Source organism: Dromaius novaehollandiae, chromosome 2, assembly GCF_036370855.1.
Source record: "Dromaius novaehollandiae isolate bDroNov1 chromosome 2, bDroNov1.hap1, whole genome shotgun sequence".
Lineage (NCBI taxonomy): Eukaryota > Metazoa > Chordata > Aves > Casuariiformes > Dromaiidae > Dromaius > Dromaius novaehollandiae.
This window is the reverse complement of record NC_088099.1, coordinates 103,714,325-103,725,823: the sequence shown is the minus strand read 5'-3', so window position 1 is coordinate 103,725,823 and position 11,499 is coordinate 103,714,325. Positions and strand designations below refer to the sequence as shown.

General features: G+C 41.2%; 1 protein-coding gene across 1 annotated transcript in view; it reads left to right on the top strand.

Annotated features, from left to right (window-relative positions):
- Positions 1–6,675: 6,675 nt before the first annotated feature.
- The window catches only part of CDYL (chromodomain Y like), a 105,965-nt gene continuing 101,141 nt past the window's right edge, over positions 6,676–11,499 (top strand). The window contains exon 1 of the mRNA XM_026114899.2: positions 6,676–7,185. Within this exon, the coding sequence (XP_025970684.1) occupies positions 7,162–7,185 (24 nt within the window). The 5' untranslated portion in view covers positions 6,676–7,161. The remainder of the gene's footprint in view (positions 7,186–11,499) is intronic.

Sequence of the window (11,499 nt, the reverse complement as noted above, 5' to 3'; positions counted from 1 at the left end):
CTTGAATAACAATACCAAAAGGTTCCCAGCTACCAGCTGCTACAAATTAACAGTAGAATCCAGTAGAATTCAGCCTATCCTAATACAGACAAACTTCCAGAACAAGGCCTTTTGTTCCAGTGCTGCCAGTCTAGACAACAAGGCTATTGACTGCTTGTGCCAGCTTTTGCTAGAGGGGGATACCTGAAAAGATGAAAACTGCATCAATCTGCAATTTTAGGTCCATTAAAAACAGAAAAAACCTCCATCTGTAAGGAGGAGTGGTCATGTTGCATTACGCTTCTATGCTCAGAGGTCATATTTTCATGGTCTGTCTGTAGGAAATAAGCTTTATTTCCAGTGGTAATGCTGAATAAATCTCAAGAAGCCATAGCATAATTTTGATCTCTACTATAGCCACAATTATTTCAAAAACTCTTATTCACAGCTTTAATTCATCTATGGACCATCAGTCAGATCAGTATGCCCTATGGATAACTTCAGAGAAAGATAAGAAAATGAAATGAAAGGCATTCAGACCACTTCCTCTTCCATTTTGTCACACTTTTATTATGCTTTATACTGACAGGAACACACTTCTCCCAGAAGAGGTTCAGGAACCTCCTCCAAGAAAATACATTAATTCCCCCATGAGAGGTTCCTTACCCTTTGCACCCCTTCCTTTACAGAAGTTAACATTGTCTTCATTCAGACTATATTGAATGCACAGTCAAATTTGCAATCTAATGCTGAATCAAGTCAGGATTAACTTGACATTTTACTTTCCCCTTCCTATGCTGAAACATTCTGTTTTCAGGAAGGGGGAACATGAACAGTTTGCACAGTTTTCACAAAAACAGTGTTTCAAACACCAAACCTAACTGATTATTTTAATATTCTTATAAGTAAGAGTATAACTTTTGACAGGAGGTACTGGCAGAACTAGGCTTATGCTACAATGGACCAGATAATCATACTTTATGATGATAGCAGGAAGTGTGAATTTAATCCACAACACAGAAAATCTCCCTCTAGACAGTCAAGGGAAATCAAGCACTGGTCTCACATATCTAGATCTATATTCCCAGTACTAAGAGGAAGCTGAAGGACCTATTGAATTCCAAGAGGCAGGTGCTGAACCAGGTGATCAAACCTAAGCAGATGGATGTTCTCTCATCATTTTCTTCAGGAGATATGTTGCATTTCTCTGAACTGGAGGAAAGAAAAGATCTCAATATGGAACATTCTGTCAGCAACTGTGGATGAGACATCACACCAGTATTTGATATTCAGAGATCACCATGTTAAATTACCTTCCAGTCACAGAAAAATACAGGGTTAAATCTTGAAACTGAAAGAAAGACATAGGTCTTTGACCCATTTCAGATCTGCAAAGTGTCTGTAACTGTAAGAGTAACTGTTAGATCAAAAGTTCAGATTCTTTATTCTTAATGATGCATTTCTATTGCTCTAGAAGATAGCTTTTCTCTTCATTATTCAGTTTTCTCTTATTCAGCTACTTAAGAAAAAAGATGGTCAAAATTTTTAATGTTCTCACCTGAATGGAAAAACAATGGTTCTTAGGCTTTCTACAATTATCACAAGAAATACCATGTTCTTTCTCAATATTTACAAATGTCCTTATCAGGAAAAACAGGAAAGGTTTTACCACCCAGATTACTACTCTCTTCACCTGACAGCACTGGTCATCGGATTTTGAAAATGCTTGGTATGTCATGCTGAGAAAAATTCCTGGAGATTTTTAAACTCAGCCTGTAAATATCATACTCATAACCATAATGAATGTTCCCTGTGAATAAATATCAGTGTCCTACATGCATTATATTGGAATACCTGCTTCATGAAAAATCTGTATGGCTCTCTGTAGTCTCTATGAAAGCACACAGTTTTAGCTGTCTGTATTCTCTACATGACTCTAAAGCTGTCTTTAGTCATGAGAAGGTAAATTACAGATTCCACAGGAAAGCAAAGAATGGTGATCTTTCAGACATAGAACCTGCAAACATCAGTTCTCAACCTACTACTTTCTTAGCTCATGATATCTCCTTTAAAATATTTAAGAGGACATGCTTTAATATAATTTTCAGGTAATGCATTCTTCATAATGATCAAGACAGTGACTACGAGAATGAGCAAACTCTTATGGTTGATCAGACATTTAAAGTGTTTTGCAAGGATAAAGTTTATCCTTCAGTTTCACTCCATGCTCCCATCGAAACCCAACTATTAAGCTAGTATTTTGTGTTCTTAGTTGTTTTATAAATGAGTTCTCATTCTCACCAAGACAAGAGAAGCAACATTCCAGTGGTAAGAGAGCACCAATTTTTTAAATAGATCAAAGGAGATCAGGAAGTAGCTAAAACTATTCATCTCTGATGTGGATGCAAACATCTAGACTCTGCTGGTTATCAGTAGGTGAGCTGAGAGGGAAAGTAATGTGATTCCACAAGGTGATCCACCAGAAATCAGTAGGTAGTTTTGACTTTAATCTCATGTCTCCATTCCACATGTGAACAAACAATAGATACAAACTCATTTCATGGACAGATTGTGAAGAAAAATGAATGTACAAAACCAACTCCAAATTATTACATTAACACCATAGCTGAAAGTGAAACAAGGAAACAGAAAGTAGAGTATTTGCTTGGTGTTCAGTTAGGGTTCCTTCTACATAACGAGGAAGATTTAAAAAAAGACGTTCAGTGCACTATCAGTTAGGAACAGTGGTCCTGGAAGGAAAAAAAGAAATATATAACATTATTATAGAGTATGGACCATTAGCATTCTTTGGAAGTAAGAACTTTTGGGAAAGAAGTTAGGTCCTTATCTATAAAGAGCAAGATATAATGATGTCAGTCAACAAAAATTAACAAGATTATGTAAGTGTGATTATCATTCTTTTCTTCAGTTATTTAAATCTGATTATGTTACTGTCTAGATCTAATCCAGAATTCAATGTTTTGCAGGTCAGCAAAAATTATGTCTTTATTTAGAGAATAAGGAGGCTCTTTCTTCTAGAGTTCCATTTTAAGAATCATGTTTAATAGTCATTCCTTCAGGTGATCCCTTTCTGCTCATTGTGTCACAGAACCAAAACCTTCTTTCTCCCTGAAATGACTTCTATTTAAACTGCACCCACTACAAATTGAGAAACATAATTCTCAATTCTGCATTGAAAGTATAGATACAGCTTGCAAGAAATGCTTTTTCTGGCATTTTTTGTTTGTTCATTTTAACTGAAGCAGCTCATGCAATTTAGAAGAAAAGAGAAGGAGAGGAAGAAGGGGTGGGGAAAGGAAGAGGAGTTGAAATTTCAGAGTACAAGGATGAGCCACATAATGGGAGTTAAGATGAAGACAGATGAGGATAGAAGCAAAATATGAGAGTGAAAATATGAGGCAAATTTATTTTATATTTCATATCTATATGAAATTACTATACTTATTTACTGCTAACCATCTTATTAATATCAAGAGTTATGATCTTGTAGATAAATCTTTGCATATCAAATATGGCTGTGATAACTTTGTTAGAACAGATCCTGGAGATGTAGATCCATTCCCATCTAATACAGATCTCTGTGATACTTTCACTACTGTAAACTCTTAGTCAGCTATGGCCTACCACAGTAAGTATTGTAAATTCAGCTATGCCACCAGCTGTCCCACCAGCTATGAAGATATCTATAGACATGACAGTGGTACACAGTGCACGGAGTTGACCTTTTGAATGAACTTAATTCCACGACCTTTACCTCATCCTTGAATTGGAACATTCTTCATTCTGCTAAATAGAAGAACAAATGTACTCTTGACTATACCAGGACTGCTGCCACTACTTCAAACTCTAATCACTGTATGGTATAAAAATTCCTGCATGGCTGACACTGTCTGATCCTTACCAATATTGGATTAACCAAATCTATTTCAAACACCCATAAAAACATTTGCTGTCACTGTCAGAATTCAAACTGCTCTGGCTTTTCACTTTTCCTTGACTGCTCCATTACTGTGTTCCATACAGCCTCTCCACCAGAAGCATTTATATGCAATGTCACTAAAGCCATTACAAAATGTTCACCAAGGTTGGTTTTAAAAACTAAAAAGCTGCTAAAAAATCTACATGTCCTTCCTCAGTGAAGAAAGTGCAAAACAAAATAAAGATGACAGAAATGGTGATCTAGATGATTCACCATACAGCTTTTAGCCAAGTTGATTTTTTCTAGTACAAGCAAGGTGACCAGAAGCTATTAGGAAACTTAGTGTGACTATATCCAACTGCAAAACCTGGGTACCAATCACAAAACTTGATTCCTCGCAGTGGCTTGAACCATAGCACTTACTGCCTGATGTTTTCAAGTAGCATGGTTGATTCACCTGGAGTTTTATAAAAGCAAAAAGTACAAAAGGTTAGAATAGGAGGCAAAGAAGAATTAATGGCAATGCAAGCAACAAATATGTGAAAATGAAGAACTCATTCTTTCACAGAAGATGAAATGTGGAGGGTATATAAAACATTAAAAATTAGTAAAGATTCTGAGCTTTCATTGTTTTCTTGAATTCCTAAAAATAGAGTAATACTGAAGAACTGTATTTCCTTTTTGTCATCCAGAAGAGTAAAATGCCTAAGGTCTGGTTTACTGCAATGGTAAGACCCTAAGTAAAGTCTAAGACGAACTTCCTGTGTTCTATTCTTATGCCTTCCAGCAAACTAACATCTTCGGCAGCTAGTGTTGGCCTCTCTTTGCTAAAACTTGAGTACAAATTACTTTAAAAGATTGTCTTTCAAAGGATGGCTACAACAATGATGGTATGTTGAGCAGAGCTCAGGCAGGTTCAGACCACATCCCAGAACCTGTGATTAAATGCTGGCCTTCTGGTCAGGTGGAAGGCAGCCACAGAGCTGCTAGATCTGACTGTCTCAGTTTTTTCCATAGGCCAATTATTCTGCCAGTGGTCTTGTTCCTGTCACTAGAGACTCCTTTTTCCACCAGTTAGATTAAGCCCAGCTCTTGAAGACCTCAAGCAATGATTTAAAGAAAGTTCATTTCTACTCTTTTCATAAACTAATTTCCTTTGAAAGCTGCCAGATATTTTATCTGTGCAAACGATGTCTGTGGCAGTCTGGGACCAGAATTTCAGTCATCTAGAAGAATGTTGACCTTGAAGATGTTATCTATTTGTTGCAAAGAATGAGAGGTAAAGCAAGTCTCAAAAAGAATTTTCCAGTTCCTTTTATATAAATTATCCAAAGATCACAAACGGTCAGTATTTTCCAGATTGATACCTGCTGAACAATGGCCCAAAACTTGTTTATCAAAGTGGAACATTGTGGAGCTTCTTGGCTTTCAATAAATGCTTTTGCAAGACTTCAGCAAAAAAAGAAAAAAGAACTGATCAAAAATTAGTTGAGTCAACGTGTCGGTTGAATACATGAATGTGATGAACTCTAGCTTAACTTGTGCTATTCCACAGCAGAGTATGGCTCCCTGACATAGTTTAGAATAAGAAACACTCACCTGAATGAATGCCTAAGTATGATAAAAAGCACTGTAAGGCACTGTTGTCCTGACACTGGTTTTATCCCACCCTTCCCCTTTTGCCATGAGAGAAGCCATTTTGTAGAATTTCCTTTTGAAGGAGCAACATATAGCATCCACCTTGCATAATGGTGTATTTAAGTCATCAAGTTAACAATTTACTACAAGGCAACTTATCTGCACAATTTCCTATACAACACCCCCAGATGACATATTAGGTGACAAGAACAAATTGCATGGTGTAACTACACTGGACTCATGGGAAATTTAACAATACCATCGCCTTGTTTTGACCCATCATACCTGGGAGGTTGTGGTGGGGCCTTCCTGATTTTGTCAACATGGTTAGGAGACGTAAGCCCCATATTTGCGGTTGGCAATGCTCAACAAGGATTGCTTAGTTCCCTCACAGATTTGCCCAGTGTCCATCACTCCACTGTTTTATGGCAGAGACATTCAACCAAGTAAGTTCGGGCTGAAGAACATATGCAGCCATGATCACATGATAATGTTGCTTACACATGGGGTGGGGATAGACTGGGGCAATGAAGCAGGATGAGGAATCGGCACGGGGACACGCTGAGACACGTGCGCTGTAGTGGGGCCAGGACGAGGGCTGGTAGGGCAATGGAGGGATGAGTAAGGGAGGTGTGGGTTTAGTGCTAGGTCGGAGCAGAAGCACAGCAGGACGTGTGGGGAGGCAGCGGGCTGGCCGTGGCGAGGGGTGCGCAGCGGCGAGCGCGGCCGCGCGCCACGAGCGCGCCTCTCCCTCTTGGAGGGCGCGCAGCCATCCGCCGCGGCGCACGTGCGTGCCGGCGCCCCCCCGGGCCGGCCGCCCCTCCAAACTCCACGGCCGTCCGGCGGGGCCGTCGGGCGGCGGCGGCAGGAAGCGGGCCCGGGCCGCCCGCGGGCTGCCTCCCGCCGCCCCGCGCTCAGGCCCGGCGCGCGCCCCGCGCCCCCCACAAGGCGCCGCGCTCAGCTGAGCAGACAATGGGAGATCAAAGCGGGGGGAGGACGGAGCTGGGGGTGGCTGGAGGCGAGGCGGGGTGGTTGCGTGTGGCGCTCTCTCTGCGCTCGATTAGTGTTCCTGGGGAGCGAGCGAGAGAGCGAGCGATCCGGGGACGGAGGGGTGGGGGTGGGGGTGGGGGTGCGGGGCGCCGCCGCCGCCGCGAGTGCTCCAGTGTGGGAGAGCGGGCGTGCGAGCGAGTGTGCGCGCGACTGAGTGTGTGCGCGCGTGTGTGTGCGTGTGCGGGAGTGTGCGAGAGGGAGCGCGAGCCAGAGGGAGCGAGCCAGAGGGAGCGAGCGGGCGAGTTGCGCAGCTGCTCTGCGCACAGCACCGCCGCCGCCGCCACCAGCAGCAGCAACACCACCTCACTGGCATTTAGCGAGCGGAGCTGTTAGTTGCGCTGGAGAGAGACGCGCAGGGAGGAGGAGGAGGAAGAAGAAGAAGAAGAGGAGGAGGAGGAGGAGGAGAAGAAGAAGAAGAAGAGGAGGAGGAGGAGGAGGGAGAGGCAGAAAAAGAGGAGGGAGAGGGAGAAGAGGAGGAGGAGGCCACGCAGACCCCAACTGAAACAAAGTATTTCCAAACCAGCACCCAACTCCACCTTGTGAGACTCCCCAGCATGGCTTCCGAGGAACTCTACGAGGTAACAGCCCCAGAGCACCAGCCCTGTCCCCGGCCCCGCCGGCCACCCCACCCTTCTTTTTGTTGCTCTTCGGAAACACTGCGATCTTGTCACCCACACTTGCTGCTGCTGCCCCCTCCTCGTTGGGCCCAGTGTGTGCGTTTCCCCACCGCGGCGCCTGGCCCCCCGCCCCCCCTTCCCTCCCCAGTTTTGCTGGAGGAGGACGGAAATATGACTGAAAGGAGGAGACGGCAAAGTGTTACCAGTGGCCTGTGCTTCCCCCCCCACCGCACACGCACACATTCGCACAACACTTTGACTCCCGAAGGAGAAGGGGGGGTGCTAGATGGTGGGGAGCAGCGCTGACAGCCGCGACTTGCTCGGAGAGTGAGCACACAAAAGTGCTAGCCCGGTGGTGTGCAAAAATGTGTGCAAAGCCGAGTTACTGCATGTGTCCGGAGGGGGGAGGGCAGAGGGGCTTTCCTCTTGGATTTGTGTCTGTACCAAAGTCCTGGGCTACCATCCTGTGCCTTGGCCGTGCAGCAAGCCGCGGTGATGCAAAATATTAAAATTTAAACTCTTCAGCTCTACGTGCTTTAACAATAAGGTTAAGGTTGTGAGAGAAGCCAAGAGATTCAAAGTTAAGGCTCTGACATGCCATCCTTCACTCGCTGCTCGGGAGGTGGTCGAAGGGTATGCTAACAGGAGAGGAGAGGAGGGTTTTGGGGTGAAGAAGGGAATGAGATGACAGCCTAACTTTGAATTTCCTGTCTTATGTGTGGCAATTTCACATCCTTACCCTTAATTGAAAAGCATTATGGTTCTCTTGGATTTAACTTCCTTGTTTTTATTTTTATGAGAAGTCATCCCTGGGAGTGAAAAGCATTTATTGTTTTGGACCCATTCTTGTCTTTTGGGTAAATAAGTAGTCATCCAAACCCAAAAATGTTTATATCTTGTAGTTAATATGCATTAAGGCAGTGTTCTTAAAAAATTATTTATATCCAGAGGCTGGAATTTTAAGGTCAAATGAGACAGCCTTTCGAACACTTTATTATGGAAGATGTCTTACTGTAGTGCTGGTGCACATGTATCTGCTGTTAATGGAATTACATCTGTGCTGCCATGGGTGGAAAGACCTACATAAGACAGTGAAAAGTATCCCATGTGCACTTATATTTTAAGCAAGTTGAATGCTCAGTGGAGGTGCTGAACTGATAGACAAGAAGACTGAAGGCCTGTCTTCCCAAGACAGATAAATCATGGTTGATTGTTTTAGCAGGTTTCCCCATGCTCATAATGTGGCTTAAGCCAGTCTTGAAGGGCTCATCCCTGGAAGTAGGAAAGAAATTTAGGGACCACTCTGCATGTGGAAGGAATTGCCAAAACCTTACTTTGACTTCAGAGGAAGTTCTGTTAAATTAAAGATTTGAGCCCCCTAGACTATGCTGTGGCCAATACTTGCTCTTTGTGTGTTACCATATTTGGGCAAAGACTGACCACAGGCTATCTGTTCTGGCAAGCATAAAAAATGACCAGAAAACTCTTATTTGCTGGACATTGGACTGAGGTTAATAGTGACCAGTATTTATTCATCTTCTTGGTAGTCTAAGTTTGTGTGCAAAATGTTGACTTGTGTGAAAGGCTCTGTAGTCTATTCAGCATGACCGTCCTTTCTAGACAGGCTAGATGTTCTGTCCATTGGGCAAAAGCCTGTTTCTCAAAATGGCAGAACTGATTAACTGCTTCTTTATTTTTTAAATCAGACACATTCTTTAATTGTGCAAATGCAAAGCGTATTTGAGATGCTGAAATTGTTAATGTTTTGGGCTCAGAAGTGGTCAAGCTATCTCTTTTTAATTTTTTTTTCTAAATTGCCGTGCATTTTTGACAATGACGTTTCAGAGCCTGAAAAGGCAGGAATCATAAATAATTTAAATGTAGTGAACATCTAGTTAAGGAAGTACCTAACTGGAAGTTGACCTGAAATATTGAATACTAGGTGATTTAGACCCTTCGGTGAACTACCACAGGTAGTTGACTGGGTTTCTACCTCTGCTTCTTGGATGTGTTCTTTGTAGTTCATGCAGTATAATATTCTTTGAATCCAGTGATTGAAATCCAGTGCCATTTGTTATATCTCCATTTTTGCTTCTGAATCTTGATCATGTCTTGATCCAAAAAAGTTTATAATCTATTTGAGACTGTTAGACTAAATATGAATACTAACTGCTGTTGCTAATAAATGTCATAGTTCTTCCAAAATACAAATGAGAAATCCTCTTATAATCAAAGTTAAAAATGCAGGTAAGTTCCTTTCTTAAAAAAAATCTTTTACAGATTCAGTTTTTGTTTGTGGGATAATTTTTATTTTTATTCAGGATATAATCTCTGGAGAGAGGGACCCTGACTGTAGGCCAGTGATTCAAGGACAGAAACCTTGAAATACTCTAACAGGCTGAGAGGATGACTTCGTTGGGCTGGATGTAGCTCTTGTATGTTATTTGCTCATAAGCTTTTTCTGGGGTTGTGATAATGATTACCAGCTTTCTTGGGGTGTGTATGTGAAGAAGATCAGAGGAAGACATGAAACATTTATTGAAAAGCATTGAAGAGAAGAGGCATGGAAAGTGAAACAAATGGTAGTCTTGTCAACCTCTATGGATGAGGCAAATGACATAGTCTTGCCATTTGAAAGTTTGATTCTTCTAATGGCAACATGATAGCAGGACAGACTTGGAGAAACTGGTGAACAAGACAGGTAAAGGAGAAAACCAGAAAAGGTGGCGCGTTCTTTTTCCTCAAATTTATGTCAGTATGTGTTGATGTCTTATGGCATCTTTCTTTATCTATGCCTGCAGCCTTCTGCATTACTGTAGCTTTGAGAAAATCCTGTGTACACTTACAGCTACTTGGGCAAATACAAGGCTTACTTTTACACTGTGACAAGTTTGCTTTACTGTGCCAACTGATTCCTGCCCCTTGCAAGATTGTTGCTTACTCTCATCATCTTCACTGGAACGATTAGAAGTATGGTACCCAAATCAGTTAGATAGTTCATTTAGAAAACAAATGATGGTTGCTGTCTGTGCAGTCATCTCACCTGACTTCCTCTTGCAGACCCTTGCAGTGACAGCTGAAATTAAAATCATCCAGAATAGTTGTTGGTATGACAAATTTTTGTTTGATGAAATGTGGACGTCATCTCGTAGAACTACTTCCCAGTCCAATTGTATGTTAGCTGGCAGGTCAGAAGTACCAAATGGCAGTTGGTGGGCAAATACCAAGGTTGTGCTGAGTTTAGAAAAGTGTCCATTTTCTAAAATTTAGTAACTTTCTTATACTAAGTGAAGTGGAAGTGTTTTAAATTTTATGCTTGTTGTAGATTATATCTACACAAACTACAAGGTGTTTCCATCTTTGCTCTAAGTATTTCTGTTACAGCTGATGGTATACATGACCCACTGGCTGGATCCATTTGAGTAACTATATAGTTAGACTTGGGTTGTGGTTGCTACTCATATTAAAACATTTTTACTGGGTTTTAACAGGAAGTAAATGAAACAGTTCATGTGAACTTTGCAAGTACACATATGTATTGGTATCTTTTCTTCACTTTGTGTTTCGCACTGACATTGCTCATAAACCTAGCATTTTAAGGTGACTTAAAGTTTATGAATTTTTCCATTAAAATATTAGAGGATAACGTATATAAAGTCCTGTAGTCCCAAATGTATTAATTGCAATATGTTTTGTAGAATGGGAAGTGTCCCAATATTCTAAAGATGATATTTCACTTCAGAAGATGGTTTATTTTGTTGTTTTTATTTTTAGAACTAAAGCCTTCAACATTAAATTATGCAGATATAGTGAAATCACAAGCCGAAACTAATTTCAGGAATAATTGGCTGAAATTCTATGGCCTTGCATTATGATCTGTGTCAGGTTTGATCACCTAATAAATCAGGCTCAAAGACACGTATTCTGTGAAGATTTAAACTTTGTTTATGCAGCAGTGTTCACAAATAGCAAAATATGTTTCTGATACTGTGGGTTATTCCTCAGCTTCTGTACTAATTTCTGAAATTGTAAAATATTGAAAACCTAAGGAGAAATGCTGTCATTCAGTTGAAAATTGGATACTCCATGGAAATTACCAAACCTTATACCACACCTGCAGCAATCACATCATCCTGTTTTCAGTGCTTTTACTGGGAAGTTTAAGCCCTGGTTTTGCTTAACCTAACTGAAAGATTAATTCCATTAACTGCAATACATAACTTGGAGTTTGTTGTAATATTTTATAGCTGTTTGATTAAAAATGTTCGTAACGAA